General features: G+C 36.8%; 1 protein-coding gene across 15 annotated transcripts in view; it reads left to right on the top strand.

Moving 5' to 3' along the window:
- Nucleotides 1-18,326, top strand: part of SOX5 (SRY-box transcription factor 5) — a 1,090,001-nt gene that overhangs the window by 856,466 nt on the left and 215,209 nt on the right. For 13 of the 15 annotated variants that reach the window (XM_070453774.1, XM_070453776.1, XM_070453775.1 and 10 more), the window contains 2 exons: nt 5,457-5,629; nt 10,224-10,292. In XM_070453774.1, coding sequence (XP_070309875.1) covers nt 5,457-5,629; nt 10,224-10,292 — 242 coding nt within the window. Of the gene's footprint in view, nt 1-5,456; nt 5,630-7,395; nt 7,511-10,223; nt 10,293-18,326 lie in introns of those variants that run through there. The other 2 variants (XM_070453784.1, XM_070453785.1) reach the window with 2 other exon arrangements.

The following is an 18,326-nucleotide window of genomic DNA, read 5'->3' as shown; positions in this document are numbered from 1 at the left end:
TTGAAGCAAAAAGGAACTATTTTTTCAAAATAAGTTGTAGAAACCCAAAAGTAAGTATATTTATCATATTAGCAATGTACAGTAGAATATCAATGTAATAAATGTAATGTAATAAATGATAATGTCCCTTATATAATTTTAATTGATTCCAATTTCTAAGAGTAGCTATATTGCAGTAAAGGGTATGTAGTTAAATTTCATCGAAGTTTGATTGCCTTCATTGTAAGTGAAAAAGACCAATTCACAGATGTTTGTAGGTTGGATGACTTAAATATTCCTTTGATGAATCAGAATAATGCTATTCATAGCTTGTGATGTTGGGGTCTGACTTTTTGCTCTTGTTGGATAAGACTGCCACTGAAAAAAGCTTTAGTAATAAATTTAGAATAACTTAAGTTAGTTTCTATTCATTATATTTTTAGTTCATTCAACAAATACTGCTGTCTGTCTTGCCATGTGCTATGTTCTGGAGATGTAATGATAGCAAATGGAGTAGACAGATTTCTGCCCTTCTGGAGCTTACAGTCTAGTAGAGACTCTTTCACTAGGCAGAATTTTTAAAGGCAACACAATAAATGACTTTTAGATCCTTCAAGTGGAATACCAATTGAAATCAGCAACATTTCCATAAAAAAATTAAATTGAGTAGAGTCCTATCCAAATTATAACAGTGGTAATCTAAGGAACACCAGCAATAAAAGAACAAAGCATCCTGGCAAAGATTGGCTATTGCTTTAAAACAAAGAACTAAATGTGTGGTAATGTTTCCAAGGGAAGAAACATTATCTCTAATTTACTTTTGGTGTTGAAATTCTAGGACTTTTCCTTTCCTGAGTGACTCTTCCTTCCTTTTATTTTTCCTTTAGTTGGATCAAAACTTCCAAAAATTCACTGTGATTTTGATTTTTCAACTTCAAGCCAAATATCTATTCTATTTTGGTAGAACAATATTCAGGAAATATCAGCTTCCAAAGATTTTCTTTTCTCATTATATCAAATGTATTTGAAGCCATCCTTAATTTAAATCATCCTGATAAGGGTTTTTATCTATTTGCATAGAGTTATACATTATCAGTCAATTAAGGACTTTGTTCTTAAGTTTATTTATTTAATTCATTTAATAAAAAGTTACGGGGTGTCTGGCTTCGCTGTTGGCTCACATAATAAAGAATCTGCCTGCAATGCAGGAGACCCAGGTTCTGTCCCTAGGTTAGGAAGATCCCTGAAGAAAAGAATGGCAACCCACTCTGGTATTCTTGCCTGGAGAATTCCATGGACAGAGGAGTCTGGCGGACTATAGTCCATGGGATCACAGAGAGTTGGACATGACCAAGCGACTAACACACACACACACACACACACACACACACACAGTCTACCATGTGTGAGGCACTACTCGGGGCATATAGGGTTGAACAAAACAAGCTAGTATTCTGCTTTCATGGAGCTTATTCTCTACTGGGAGATTCAATAAATAAATATCAGTAACAGCGCGGCATATGGTGCTGACTTCTAAGTACAGAATAAAGATGGAGTCACATGATAGAAGAGGAGGGGGTGGCTCTTTTAATTTCAGTGTTCAGGAAAAGCACTCTGGGAGAGGAGCTGGCATTTAAGTTACTATTTGGATGGATTAGAGTCAATTGGTTGACTGCTTGGTTGATTATCTCCTCCCTTTAAATGTATTCTCTGTGAAGCAGACATTCTGTCTGGCTTGTACAGTATAGTGCCCCTAACTCCTAGAATAGTGTGAAGCATGCAGGAGGAATTCTGTGGATATATGTTGAGTGAATGAAAGAAAAAACCCCAAAGCCAGTAGTTCTTTACCAGGGAAATTTGGTAATGTCTGGAGACATTTTGAGGTGTTACAGCTAGGCAGGCTGTGCTACCAGCATCTATACCGTGTGACTCCCCAGAAAGTGAAGCACACGAACTAAAATGTCTATGGCACTGAGACTGAGAAACGCTAGGGGAAAAGTTTACCAGAGGGAAATATTTGAAATCAGTTCAGTCGCTCAGTCGTGTCCGACTCTTTGCAACCCAATGAATCGCAGAACACCAGGCCTCCCTGTCCATCACCAACTCCCAGAGTTTACTCAAACCCATGTCTATCGACTCGGTAATACAGAGGCCTTAAAATGGGAACAAATTGCATATTGGTGTTAGGGAAACTGAAAGAAGGCAATGGGACTAAAGTATTTTGGCAAGAGAAAATGGGAGGAGATAATGCCGAAGAAGGCAAGGGCCTGATCATTCAGGGCTCTGAAAGGGCAGGGAATTTGGAGTTTATTCTGTGTCCAGTATAAAGCTTTGAAATGGTTTTATTCTGTTGTGTGATATGAGCTGGTGAGTGTGCATGCTGTCGCTTCAGTCGTGTCTGACTCTTTGCGGCCCCATGGACTGTAGCCTGCCAGGCTCCTCTGTCCGTGGGATTCTCCAGGCAAGAATACTGGAGTGGGTTGCCATTCCCTTCTCTAGGGGATTTTCCTGACCCAGGGATCAAACCCGAGTCTCCTGCCTTGCAGGTAGATTCTTTACTGCTAAGCCACCAGGATGCCTGACATGATCTGGCATGTCTTTCTAAATGACCGCTCTGAACTTGTGCTTGGAGAATGGGTTTTGGTAGGAGAAGTAGAAGATAGAATGTTTTAGAAACTGTTAGGGGAGTCATGGCAAGAGAGAGATGGTAGTAGCCTGAAATGAGGGGCATTAGTGGAAATGAAAATCCATGGACTGATTTACAGTATGGTCTAAGGATGAGAGGATTCCCAGTGGATCAGATATGGAAGATGAAAGAGTATAAGCAATGTTTGCGTGGTGATATCTCTTCCTGAGGTTGGAATGACTGAAGCTGGTTCCCTTCCTTCATGACTTCCCTCACATTGGGTTAAGGAACGTTCTAATGTGCACCTCTGCTCTGGAACCTACAGAATTAAAAGAATTGCTCTCATGATAACCATTCTATAGTCACTAGGCAGTAGAAAGAACTGAAACATAAGATATTTTTGTCTCTTAAGTAAGCCTCCATTCTTAGGAAATCGAAGCAAGATTAGCATAAATTAAAACACACAAGAGTGCAAGTTACTGAAACATGAAAGATGAAGGGAAGTGGGATAAAGGATCACAGAGTTTGAATTGAACAGAGACAATAAAATTAGATTTCACGTAAATCTTATTGATGTCTGTGTGACTAAGTGAAGTCAGGATTTTGTTAATATTTCATATACTGAATGACAAAATGATATTTGTACTCATTATCAAATATATATATTTCTTTATACACTGGTATTATATCAGCTATAAAATAGATAATGGCACCTCAAGCTTTTAAATTATACTTCTGTGTATTTACCAAGTAATAATAATAATAGTAATAATATTCATTGTAGAAGATTTTCTAAATGTAACAAATATGAAAAGATTAAAATGATCCATTTAATGACCCATCACCTAGAAATAAGCACTATTAATATATAGATAAACTTTCCTCCAGTTTTTTTTCTATAAATGTAGATATGTGTATGCCTTGAAGTGTTTATACAAATGTTTCATTTTTGTCCAATTTTTTCACCTAGCTTTATGTCATGAACAAGTTCCTATATTATAAAATATTCTTAAGATACTTTTTCTTCTTGGGTACAAAATACTACCATATGGATGTCCTGTAATTATTTGATGATTTGGTATTTAGATTGTTTCTAATAGTTCATTTAAGAACTTTGTTAATACTTCATTTGCTGCAGTTTTCTTGGGTTAGATTTTTAGAAATGAAACTACCCCCTTGATTCTCACCCATAAACCAAACCCTTTCTCAGACCTTTGCTCTCAGTAAATGGTTCTTGCATTTTGCCAGAAACCTAGGATTTGTCCTGAATCTCCTTATGAGTATCATAAAACATGATATATGTCACATTTCCTAGTGCATATTCTGAGAAATGTGATAGCAGTTTACTCCTCTGCTGATGGTGTATGAGGATGTACATTTTACCATCATTTGAATATTTTCATTGAAATATCTTTCCAATATGTATTTAGATTATTTAATATTGGGATTCTAATTAGAATAGTCATATTGTTATTATTCTTATAAAAATTTTCTTCTGTTTAATGGAATCTGAATATCTGGAATATAATAAATCCTTAACAACTTAATGAGCAGCTGTCCTGATTAAGACTGAGAATTGATAATAAGGAGTACATGATATGTTCTTGCCTTCTATTCTACTCAGAACTTCCTTTCTGGGTATTTGTTCTATAGCCTATATAAATTATATTTGAAATTTTATTTCCATTTCAAATGGGCACATGAAAATGATAAGCTACTAGCTACAGCTACTACTTCCTAAAAGCACGTGTTTTTTCAGCATAAATTGATGAAGAAAAATGTAGTGAGATGGGGAATGGTGACTGAGTTATAATAGATCTTTCTATCTAATTTACATATACAGGTGGCAAATCCATTATTGAAGTAGTGCTTAGTGTCTTATGTTTGAAGTGAAAATCGTAATTAAAAAGTGTGTTCTCTCCTACTGCTAGTTCTTTACCATAGAGGTCTTGTCTATCTGATGAATCTTAAAAGAACAATTAAAAGTGATATTGTTTCTATTTCAGTAACAAATCAGTATTTTAATCTGACTTAGAAAATTCACTGGCATGGTTTAAGTATCTCAAACATACTGCTTAGTTTAAATTATTGTGTGATTTGTTCTCCAAATCTTGACTTTAACTGTAACCTTGAGTGGCCATAATGTTAGTTTTACAGCTATGTTTCATTATTTCATGATAGCACAAATTTATATTCTCAAACTTGAATATTTTTTCTGTTAGCTCTATTCTATCTTTGAAGAAAGCCTCTGAGTGGCATTTGAGAAAACAGTCTAAAACTTGATGGGTTAATTGTTTTGTTTTGTTTTGTCTTTTTTCCTTTTTAAATGTAGGATTCCTTAATTCTGATTCTTCAAAATTCTCATTTTAAGAAAAGGAGATATCCCTGATAATGATAACTTGATCTCTTAATAACTTCAGTTATTATGTTTTCATGTTTTTGTCTTGACTCTTTAATTTGATTTAAAAAACTAATTAAAGCCAAGAACTGTGCTTTAAACCGCTTTTTATTTCCATCAGACTCCAGATTAGAACATTAAGAATAATAAATACTAAGCCAATAATATTTTATTTACTTGTATAATTAAAGTGAAAAAAGCTATATAGATTGTTACTTGTCATAAATACAAAATAACCAAGATATCCGTTCATCCTGATATTCTATAATGGATAAATAGCCATCACTTTTTACTGTTGAGTTACAGTTTGAAAGAAGGTAAGTATATGTTTGTTTGGGTGCCAAACCTTTTATTTGTAACATTTCTCTACATACCCGAGTCGTTGTCTTTGAGGAACCACTCTCTTCTCATTTCTCTTTTTTTTCACACGTCCTATTGCCATCTTATTCTCAGGGACTCCCGAAAGCCTAGCTGAGAAGGAGAGGCAGCTCATGGGTATGATCAATCAGCTAACCAGTCTGCGAGAGCAGCTGCTGGCTGCCCATGATGAGCAGAAGAAACTGGCTGCGTCTCAGATTGAGAAACAGCGCCAGCAAATGGAGCTGGCCAAGCAGCAGCAAGAACAGGTGAGTCAGAACTAGAGACACAGTCTAGTAAGAGCTGGAGGCACAGGCATTGTTTTGCCTGCAGCTTATAGGTCACTCTGTGAGGCAAACAGAGATCAGTAAAAGCCTCTCTCCTCTCTACCATGCATAATAAAAAGGCGAAATACCAAAGTAAACAAAAAACTGGTCTGAAAAAGCTTATCAACTATTTCGGTGGTATGCAGCATGGAAGTGATTGTAATCAAGGTGATGGATAAGAGAGAAATGCAGAAAGAACCATGGAGAGAGTCAAGAGAACATTTCCAGTCAGGGATGTTATGAAAGCTTTCGTTTGACCTGTTTAGTGTGAGCTTTGAAGGCTAGGTGTAGGATTCAACTAGTGAAGTAAATTTCCAATTATGGGGCAGGAAATTTGGATAGGAATCTATTATAATAATCTAAATAATACATGAGACTGTAAACAGGGTAATGACCATGGAAAAAGAGAGAACAGGTGGAAGAATCATGGATAGTTGAATTTTTTAAGTGGGCTAAAGAGAGAGGAAAAGGGTTGAGCCTGGGTGACAGGCAAAGTCCAGACGCAGGTAGATTTGGAAAAGCAGATGGCTTTTTTATATTGAATTAGAACTGTCTTCAGGTTGCCCATTTGAAACCATGAGAGAGAATATTCAGTTCAGTTCAGTCATGTCCAATGGACTGCAGCACACTAGGCCTCCCTGTCCATCACCAGCTCCCAGAGTTTACCCAAACTCATGTCCATTGAGTCGGTGATGCCGTCCAACCATCTCATCCTCTGTCATCCCCTTCTCCTCCCGCCTTCAATCTTTCCCAGCATCAGGGTCTTTTCAAATGAGTCAGCTCATCACATCAGGTGGCCAAAGTACTGGACTTTCAGCTTCAACATCCGTCCTTCCAATGAACACCTAGGACTGATCTCCTTTAGGATGGACTGGTTAGATCTCCTTGCAGTCCAAGGGACTCTCAAGAGTCTTCTCCAACACCACCGTTCAAAAGCATCTGTTCTTCGGTGCTCAGCTTTCTTTATCAATAAATAGTTTGGAAGAGAGGGCTGAACTTACTTTCTGTGGTTATCTACATAGAGAATAGTTTAAACCCCTGGAGATGGTAAGTTTAATTTATTAAAAAAAATAGTAATCAAGTGCTTCTTGTGGGCCAGGTACTGTGCTAAGTACTGAAGTTACTTTAATTAAACAGAAAGACAAAGCCCCTAAATTCTGGTGGAAAGAGAGACAATCAAGAGGAACAAAAAATTTAACAAAATAACTTCAGATAGTGATTGCCCATGGCAGTCGAGAAGAACACCATTCTTTTCTTATTCATAAGAGGAGCCAGCTCATTGGAAAAGACCCTGATTGAAGACAGGAAGAGAATGGGGCAGTAGATGAATGAGATAGATAGACAGCATCACTGACTCAATGGACATGCATTTGAACAAACTCTGGGAGATGGTAAAGGACGGGAAGCCTGGCATTCTGCAGTCCATGGGGTTATAAAGAGTCAAACATGACCTGGCAACTGAACAACAGCCTTCAATACTTCTAGCTATCTGAATTCAGAAAACCCTAGGAGCCTCTGAAACCGGAGCTCAGATGAAGATATTTCCTTGTAGAGAATCCATATTTTGATGGGTCTGGAAGCATGCTTGTCCTCAAAAATCTGGACAATTATTAACGGAGAGCAATGTGCCTTACTTTTTCTTTTTACATCCTGGCCTATTCTCAGACATCTTCAACAGATTCTAGAATTTTTTACTTACTCTGACATTCTCCTTAGAACTTAAGAAATCATTAGGCACTTCCAGAAATGTCTCCCTTGTACTGGAGAGGTGTCAGGCAATGATGCCTACACAGTCTGGGAGAAGATCTCGTCTGGAGGCTACAGGTCAGGTTCCTGGAGCCCATTCTGCTCTCTCAAGTCCCCTCTGGCATGCCATGCTGGCTTGTAGCCTGCCGGACTCCTTTGTCCATGAGAGTTCTCCAGGCAAGAATCCTGGAGTGGGTTGCCATGCCCTCCTCCTGGGGATCCTCCCAACCCAGGGATCGAACCCAGGTCTCCCACATTGCAGGTGGATTCTTTACCAGCTGGGCCATCGGGGAAGCACATGAATACTGGAATGTGTGGCCTTTCCTTTCTTCAGGGGATCTTCCCGATCTTCTTCAGGGAATCAAACCAGGGTCTCCTGCATTGCAGGTGGATTCTTAACCACCTGAGCTACCACTGTTGAGCCCCAATTTGGTGCCAGATTCTGTCCTAGTTAATGGAATACAGAAGAAATAAAATAGACAAAAATCCCATATGTATTGAATTCTAGTTAGGAAAAGACAGACAATAAATCAATTAAATATATGTTGAAAATGAAGCAGAGACATAGGGATGAGGGCACCAGGTAGAGAGGTAGGCTCTTTTAGATTGAGTGCTCAGGGAGGTCTCCTTGACAATATTACAGCTGATCAGAGACTCGTAGGTAGTGAGAGAGTGAGCAGTGTAGTTATCCAGGAAGATTATTCTAGATGGTGGGGAGAGCACATGCAATGGCCCATAGGCAGAAGTATTCTTGGAAAATAAGACTATCCTTGGTATATTCAACAGATGGTAGAAAAGTGTGGCAATAGTGAAGAGACAGAGAAGAGATGAGATTGGAGAGATACAGGGCCTTGCAGGCATTATGTGGAAACTGAGACATAGGGTTTTGAAATGATGAATAACATGACTCAACTTACGTTTTAAAATGATCTGTCTTTCTGCTAGGTTATAATAGGCTGCAAGGAGCAAGGGCAGAAGCAGAGAAAGCAAATAGGAAGCTATCACACCAATACAGGCCAAAGCCAGCAGTGACTTAGAACAGGAGGGAATGTGGAGGGCTATGAGGTAGTCAGTTTCCTGAGAAAATTTTAAGACACTTATAAAAAGATATCAGCTGAAATATTGATATTTGGGAGGAAAGAACTGTACTTAAAGAGGAGAGTGATATTTAATTTTCTACCTTTTCCTTTCCTACTTTTCTTCAAGAAAATAAAAAGGAATTTCTTTAAGCTGTATTCTTAAGATAAAATGAAAATACTAAAATAATTATAATTGCACCAGTGTATACAGGGGAAATAAAAAATGCATTGTGCAGCCATAAGGCCCAACTTTATTATATAAGTTCTCTACTTTCATTCATAGTAATGGACCCTGTATCTATTTTTTCATAAATTTTTAGCTTTATGAAGCAGAGGTTAAAGAATATACCTTCATAATGAAAATGATAGTAATCATAGCATTAGGAAAAAGAATTAGAGCCTATTTTTAAGAAAGCTATAAGTTTTATGAGGTCAGAAGTTATATTCTTGTGAAAAGGTTTCCTGCCCTATCTCATATAATGAAGTATTTAAAGTTTTCTTATCTCTTCACTCATACATGCTTCATCAAATGTTCCTTCTGTATTCCTTTGCATCAGACTTTGCGTAAATGGTGAAAAGAAAATCTGCATAGTCCCTAGCATCACTGTATTTATGGATTTCTTCTGAGGAGACAGAAATCTGTTGATTAAAACAAACATGAAATATAACATGATAGAATATATTAAGTAGGTAGAAGATGTTATAAGAAGGAATAACGGGGCGGGGGGCGGGGGGATTGTGGTAGTATGGCTTAGAAAACACTTAAGTTGACCACATTGAGGGCTAATTCTTGAGTTTAGTTTTGAATCTGTTGAATTGGGAGTGCTTTTGAGAATGTTTGTTAGATAAATGGGTCTAACACTATAGCAAAGATCAGGCTAGAGAAACAAATTTGTAATCACTTGACATATATATAGATGGAAAAGAATAGAGTCTAAAATTGAGCCTACAACGTTGAACCACTGAAGAGAGCCACTGATGGTCTCTGAGAAGGATCAGACTCAGAGGTGGGAGCAAAACCAGGAAAATGTGATGACAGAGAAGCCAAGGGAGAAAGTTGAGGCAAGGGAAAGCACTTGAGTATTGAATTCTGATGAAAAGTCAAGTCGTGGGGACTAGGAAACACTTCAGAATTTAACAAATTGGAAGTGACTGGTGACTTTATTAAGAATCCATTTAGTATAGAGTGGGGGCAGAGACCAGAATTGAATGTGCTGAGGACTGGGGAGTTAGAGATTTGTGAGAGGCAGAAATGATGGTATTCACCAAGATATAGAAACATACCAACACCTCACTAAAGAATACAGCATCTTTTAATACTTGGTGCTCCTCTGGACTCTGTTTCATAAACAGGAGGATGTGTGACATTCTTTTCCTCTCCTAAGGGCTGAAGATGTCAGAGACAGTACCTCCTTACTAAATGGCCAGAAAGAGGGATTTTTGAAACTCTAGCATTTCAGATTGGATTGGGCCACTGTTGTCTTGTCTTAACTTCATTTGTTTTAGGCCAGAAGAAACGTAACTGTTCCCCAAGTCAAAATACCTTGTTTGATCAGACTCAAGGATGAATTGCTGGTCCTGTAGGGGCGTGGACACGTCTATTTTCATGAGCTTAATCAATGTCATATTAAACTTTGTGACACAGAACCATGGGAATTTCCCCCGGGCCTGCAATACACTCTTAACATTTCCCTTGTTCCGTTTCTCCACAGATCGCGAGACAACAGCAGCAGCTTCTGCAGCAGCAACACAAAATCAATTTGCTTCAGCAGCAGATCCAGGTCAGAAATCATAATTTCATACGGACTTCCAATTAAGAAGTAGATTTTGTTTCTCAGATGACCTCACTGAAGTAAGCTGCAGAATTAAAGCTACTTTCAGCCCAGTCGTTACGTGTGGCCCCCCTGTGTCAGGAGAATCTTGCCTGTCATGGGAGTGGCAGAATCTTGCCTGTGTTGAGGAGTTTCAGGGATAGCAAGCTGGTGGCAATTCTTATCTTACGTTGAAGGGAAACTTTTGTGGAGAAAGGTTTCCTTTTCTTTATTCTTTGATGTTGAAAACATGCATGTAATTGTTCTTAATGGGGGAGGTTCCCAGGAACCAAAGCAGAGAGGTATCAGGTTTTCTGTTAGCTGTGGAAGAGAGAACTTTTTGTAGTAGGCTGAAGAGTCACGCAGATTCAAGGTGGAAGTTAGGGAAGGTAATGATCTTGTTTTCAACTCTAATTTCACCCTTATATTGCCTGGAGAAACCAGGACTGAAGGCTCTGTAACTTCCGTATTTTTCTTCTGTGAAAATTTGCAATGATGAGAAGCAAAGCTGCTTGGGGTAGTCTCATGCCACCACTTGCTTGTGACACACACTTTGACACAATCTGTTTCCCTTTCTGAATACTCCTTTTCTGAAAGCACTTATTTCATAGAGTATTTGTGAGGATTTAGTAAAATTGTGGATAGAGAACTTCAGTGTAGTTTCAAGGCATATAGTAAGTGGTCAATACATATTTGCTGTGACTAGCAAGAAGAAGATATAGTTCATGGAGCACTGACTCCAACCTTACTTGACATCATCCATCTTAAAGCAGCTGTTAGATTTGCAGTTAGAATTTCATCATTCTATTGAAGCTGTATTTTTAGAATCCAATATATTTAAGTGTAAATATCATAGATGACAGAAGCAAACATGTCAAAATGATTTCATTTGCATGTTTATCATATTTAGGCTTCTTTGACAAAAATAAATTATCTCATTTTTTCTAGCTGGGTCAGCTAGCCTTAGTTTCTATACTGTGGATTATATAGGCAATCATTCGTGGTCTACCTGAGATTTTAATAAGGTAGTCATAGCTTTTAGTGAGACAGAGAAACATCATCAGTAAAATATCACAGCCAAGACTCTTTGCTTTCCTTAAGTATGAACAACAGATTCTAATGTGATATTGTCTATCTGTCCATATCTGGAGTATGGTTATTCATTCAATGCATTAAAACTATTTATTGGGTTTCATGTTTAATCTAAGCTTACTGACTTGGAATATAACTTTAGTTGATGATACCAAGTTAGCTACACCTAAAATAATTTGGTTATTGAAAACTGAAGATAATAAAATTATTATGGCAATTTCTCATTACAAATAAGATAAAATTCCATAGTGAGTGATGTGGGCCTTTACAAGTCACTTGATTTCACTGTAATTTGATGAGGATACCAATAGTTTTGTTTTTATAATTTTTATGATTGAGGTTGTCTTTTGTTAAATAGAATCACAAAACTATATGCAAACCCATATTATAAATGTGTGGAAGAGTCAATCAGCTGTATTTTCTGACCATTTAAATTGTTCAACACCTTAGTACTTTTTTGGAATTATTCCATAATTATGGCCACTTAATAGTGTGGATTTAAAACACTGTCATAATGTCAACATGTTCAAATTGGTAGGTTTCTTGCTCCAGAGCTTGCAGCATATTAATTTGTAAGTCAGAGCATTTTTTAAATGAAGTGCCTTACACTGTTCTAGAAATGCTATGACTTCATTATGACATCACATGACTCTATTCTAGTGAGTGGGAGCCAACTGTAATGGCTTGCCCAAGATCACATGACAGTTAGAGGTAGAACTAGGGTGAGAAAAGCAAAGTTTTCTGACTGTTAGTAGAAATTTTGCTGAGTATTAGAATTTTAAAAGCTTAGAATTTCTTTTTGATCGAAATATTACTCTTCTGGCCTCCACTAGTTAACAGGATAAGAAAAAAAAAAAAACACAAAACTGGTAGTTCCTAAAAGAAATAATGTCACACTGCTGGCAATATGGGGGAAACATAAAGAGATGTAGGGTATTATATCTGTGTATTTGTCCTCTTTCCAGTGTTAGTACAGATAAATGATACTGACAGAGTCAAAACGCATCAAGCTATTTTTTTTTTAAAGTCTGGGAATGTTTCAGGCAAGAAATAAGTACTAAACAAGAGTGACAGTCTGAAAGGAATCAATTTTCACAGCTTCTAGTATACTCATTAACTAAAAGCATAGTTCTAAAGTATATTTTATAAATTGTTAATTTGGAGCTGTCTTGCAAACACTTAATAGTTATGAAAATCACAATATATGTAAATTAGTCTATTGAGAGATTGTTCAAACAGTTATGGGAAGCACTGATGTAGTGGCATGTGTAGAAATAGAAGATTAAAAACATAGAAGATATCCTTTTTGTTCCCCATATAAATCCTTAACCATATTTCCTTTTAAGAAGTTTTTCTCTAATTCCTCCTTTTTTTTGGCAGTATTGGAGAGGGAAGAAAAAGATTAAAAATCAAACCTGTTATGGTAGAAGGCAAATTAAATTTATAACAAGTATTATTATTAAATGAATTTTTGTCGATGCATAACTTGTCAATGCTCATGTAAGAATTTGCCATAGATTAAATTTTACTTGATATCTGAAAATACTTATGTAATATATTTTGAATTTGATCAACTTTTTTCTTAAGTATGAAGCCTTAAGACCTTGTAGAAATAAACATAGCACTTACATTATTCATCCTGCTTGAATTTTTTAGATATTTTATGCAATTGTTCCTTTCAACCTTAGAAAAAAAAGTACATTTTAGTTTCTTTATTGATATAGTAGTGGACTACAATGTAATTAGTCCAAAACTAGGACAGGTTTTAAAATTTTTGTTTCAACTATAAATATATAAGACATTAACTTGCTGCACATATTAGGAAAGACATGAAGTAAATACATTAGATGGGTTAAGCAGATCTGTGAGATAAATTAGATTGATAGGTAAGAGAGCAGAATAATTTTCATACTTGATAGCTACAGTAACAGGAGGGTGATGTTTCCTAAAATTCTCCTCATTCTTTTATAATGTCTCTTTAAATAGAGGTTAACTTAGTCATCTTTATTCCATTTGAAGTATATTTCATTCAACTTAAAAACATAGAACAAGTCTGTATGTATGTGTATGAACAAACATTCACATATGCTAATGACCCAGATTATTTAAAGTATTTCTCTTGACCTTTTAATTATATATTTTTTCAACTCAAGATGTAAAAGAACAGTGGTAAGTTTTACTCCATAGTTATTTATTGAAGAGAATACCATAAGGATTGGCAGATTAATCAGTTTATTTCATTACTTAGGATCAATTCTTTATGAACTGTTTTTATCTCTTTAAAAAACAACCTCAGCTCTAAAATTGCATGATCTTAATTGGGTTGAAAACTCAATCAACATTACTTCCTTATAAAGACTTTATAGAGTCATAGTCTTCAAAATTTGTTCACATAACTGACTCATGAGGATTAAAGGAAGAATTAAGAAAGCTTTCTGTTATTCTTTGGAGGATCATAAATCAATTCATTCTACAAATAAAATCATGCATAATATCAGAAACATCCAATCTTCCATTAAGAACTTGTCTCTTTATGAGATCCTTAATTTTAGGAACACTAAGAAAGTTTAATCTTCTTTTTCTACTGTTCAACAGTGCTCTTCTTTCATCTTTTTGTTTATTGTTCTTAAGAAAGAGTATTTTGCACTTTTATTTACTGTGTCTAGCTAACTTTTAATGCATATGATTATATAAGATGAACTTTATAAAATATTTCAGAGAAAAATATCCTTATGGACTTTTTAAGGGTAATTTATTTTTCTTTTGCTGTATTACTTGTACTATAATGCCCAACTTCAGCAATTTTTATTTTTTGACTCATCTCTTTTTTATAATAAATCAGCTTGTTTCTAGTCCTGCTTAGGTGGTTTATGTTTCTAATTATGGTCCTAGACCGGTGGTTCATCTTGACCTGATTCACTGTTAGCAAAACCTTTTTAAAGTAAATGAATGAGTGACCTCTACTCAATATCCATTATGGCAATAAATTGAATGTTCCTAGAGACTTGTTTCCTTTTTGTCTTGAAGCTTTGTGTAGGACATGGTTTCTACAGCTATGGGTGTGGGGGTGGGAAACAGGTCCTAGCTTTAAATTTCTTACCCTTTTCCAGTAATAATTTATGGAATTTAAGATTCTTATTAGCATCTTAGGGGTAGGTTCAACAACATGTTCTAGTATGAAACTGACAAATATTTTTAAAGGTGAATTTAAAGATATTGTACTTCTTTTCAAATGCATAATTTCATGATTACCAAACTGGAAGCTCAGTGTTTAAACTTATATTTGTTGCATTCCCTCTTCTGATAAACTTCTCCAACTAGTGTTCATTGTATTCTCTTGGGAGCAAAGAATTGGTATTTAATAACCCATGTCATTATTTCTGATTCATAAAGTAAGCACGTGCAAGACTAATAGTAGCTTTGGGAGACTAATTCTGTCTAGGACTAAGCAAATTTCTATTCTTAGCTGTGCAATATGTATATTCCATTGTATGTATGAAAGAGCTTGAATCTTCGGGGGTTATAAGATTATATAACTGTATGAAATGGCTCAGATGGTAAAGCGTCTGCCTGCAATACGGGAGACTCAGGTTCAATCCCTGGGTCGGGAAGATCCCCTGGAGAAGGAAATGGCAACCCACTCCAGTATTCTTGCCTGGACAATTCCATGGACAGAGGACCCTGGCAGGTTACAGTCCATGGGGTCGCAAAGAGTTGGACACGACTGAGTAACTTCACTTCACATGAAAGTTAAGTGTATTAAATGGTTAAACAAAAAGATAAAGAGGAAGTTCTTTGGATTTTGACATAATCAGATTCATATTCTGCATCTTTATACCTCATCTGCTGGGTGATCTTGGGAAAAGTGCTCAATCCTTCTGAGTTTCATTATTCCGGTCTATTAAATGAGGATTATAGCACCTCAGTCACACCTGGTTAGTGTAAGGATTAAATGGCATTATCCCTGGCATGCAGTGAGCACACAATGCTAAAGGTTTTTTGCCTAAGTTGTTAGAAAAGCTTCTTTCTGTTTTTCTCATGATGGACAATTTAATGAATATTTCTAGCAAGAGAATAATTTCTAGGAAAACAGTATAACCTACATGGCAGCAGCCACTGAAAACTGTAAGTTCTCTGTTCCAAATATATATGATTTTTCGAACTACAACAGATTTTTAGAAAGCCTTTATTTAGACACATCTCTCATTTTGACATTTGTAAACTGAAACCAAGTAAGGTTAGAAGACTTTCCCAATGTCACATAAGTTGTTACTTGCGGAATGATGGCTGGATTCCAAGTTTCTTGAGTCTTGGTCCAGTTCCTTTTTATTTTATTGATATTCTACCATTTAAGGTTTAATGGTCCAAAGTTTTTAAATGAGTTTTCTTTCCCTGGGAACTTATTCCTACAAAGTAAAAATACATCTTGACTTATATACAATTGAATGATGAAGTTGCAGTCATAGGCTCAACCAATTTGTGATAAAGGTTTCATTTTATTGGAGCCAGAGTTCTCTGAGCTCATTAAGAGTTTTGGTAATTCTCGATAAATTATTATGCAGAAGGAAATCCATTCAAATATTGTATTGAAAACATAATAATGTTAAAGGTGAAATAATAGTACCTGCCTGACCTGCTGATTTATGATTTCTTTCTCTGAGTGTGGTAAGCTGGAAGCATTTTACCCCCCCTCAACAATACCCCACACACATGCATGAGCACAAAGAGATTGCAAAGTAACCTTGTCTCTTTAGGAAACTGGAAATGCCAAGAATAAACGCCGTATAATTAAGGTAGCATTTCAACCCAAGAAGGAAATGTATTAACTCCTTGAGCTCTGAGTAATGTTTTACTCTATGAAATAAAATGCACCACACCTGGAAGGATATAGTTCTTGGCATTCAGATAGATTTTTTAGAGGAGAGAACCTGAAAATACCAAGTAGGAGCTTTAGGAATGATTTTCCTCTCTTCCTTGTACTTTCGAAGGAGAACTTCCTGTTGAGAAGATGAGTGTCCTTTCCTAAGAGAGCAGTGATGATAACTGCAGGTCCGTCCTTTTACTCAAAGGGAGCCGCTTTAGAATCCTTACAGCGTGTGCATGTGTGCTAAGTCGCTCAGTTGTGTCCGACTCTGTGCCACCCCATGGACTGTAGCCTGCCAGGCTTCTCTGCGCATGGGATTCTCCAGGCAAGAAAACTGGAGTGGGTTGCCATTTCCTTCTCCAGAGGATCATCCTGGCCCAGGGGTTGAACCTGAATTTTTACAACTCCTCCATTGGCAGGTGAGGTGTTTACCACTGGTGCCACCTGGGAAGGCCCTTTCAGCATTCTTTTTTTTTTTTTTTTTAATGCATCTCATGGCGATTGCCTAATGATAGAATTTCGAACATTCATATTATTTCTTGATCTGGACAAAGCTGCCTTTGTTCATAGAGATATAGATGGATTGATATGCTTATATCCCAATCCAGGAATCAAACTGGGGTCTCCTGCATTGCAGGCAGATTCTTTACCAACTGAGCTTTCAGAGAAGCCCATATGTATTTTACTTTTTATTAATGTTACATGTGCCTCATGGCTAAAAGAGTACTGGAGAATAATAAGAACAGCCCTCCAGCGCCCAGGCCTCTATACTGTGCCCACATTTTTACTCAGAAGGTGCCTCCTTACAATCTGCTTTTATTTTTAATAGCCTCCTATTATTTACTTCTGTATATCAAATGGACTTTCCCTAGTGGCTCAGAAAGTAAAGAATCTGCCTGCAATGCAGGAGACAAGGGTTCAGTCCCTGGGTCTGGAAGATACCCTGGAGAAAGGAATGGCTGCCTACTCCAATATTCTTGCCTGGATATTACAATGCTGTTTCTGACTCATCACCTTTAAATATCATTAACTTGGAACTGGAAGACATAGTTCTGGTATTGCAATGCCAGCAGCCTTTTCTGTTTCCTTCCCGCACCGTGTAATATAGTTACATGTGTCAATGAAGTTCTTCTAAATAGATATTTTTAAACTTTAGTTAACTTACACCTCTTTTCTTATCCAATAAATTATAAATAATGCCTCAGCATTTGCTGTGTTGGATGAGGATAGCATCTCTCTTCTCTCACACCTAAAAGTGTTGATTTCTGTTATTTGAATGTTTACTCTAAATATATATAATACATATGTGTATATATGTATATACACCTGGGCTTCCCAGGTAGCTCAGTGGTAATGAATTTGCCTGCCAATGCAGGAGACACAAGAGATGCAGTTAAATCCCTAGGTCAGGAAGATCCCCTGGAGAAGGGACTGTCAACCCACTCCAGTACTCCTTCTGGGAAATCTCATGGACAGAGAAGCCTGGTGGGCTACAGTTCATGGGGTTGCAAAAGAGTCTGACATGACTTAGTGACTAAACAATAGTACACACACACACACGCAAACACACGTGCACGCACGCACACACACACACACACACACACACACCTATTGGGCTTTACGTGTTGGTTAATCCTAAAGATTGAAAATCAATGAATGACTTTTATGTTAAAATATGAGACTACCTATTTTTCTTCCTAGTCTAGTAGGATGCTTCTTATTTCATTTCTGTGTAGCTATGAACTTTCCAACTGCCTTTTCGTTAGCCTTTCTTCCTCATGTTATTTACCTTATCATCTCCATAAATTCTCAAGAATAAACCAGACCTCCACAATCCAATTTTCCTTGATACCTGCTTCAAGGCAGGTTCTTTTGCTTTCATTTAAATTAGTTAGTCCTGCCGACATTCTAGGGTGTCCCTTTATGGTTCTCTAGGACGGGAAAAATCATTGTTTCCTATATTGTCCTCCTTGGTTTACCTCCTTCTCTTGGTCCAGAATCACATCAGATGTAAATCACAGATCAGAATGACATCCAGACATAAAGTT

Source organism: Odocoileus virginianus, chromosome 23 (genome assembly GCF_023699985.2).
Source record: "Odocoileus virginianus isolate 20LAN1187 ecotype Illinois chromosome 23, Ovbor_1.2, whole genome shotgun sequence".
Taxonomy (NCBI): Eukaryota; Metazoa; Chordata; class Mammalia; order Artiodactyla; family Cervidae; genus Odocoileus; species Odocoileus virginianus.
Note: the sequence above shows the minus strand (reverse complement) of the source record. Positions and strands in the feature narration are given on the sequence as shown.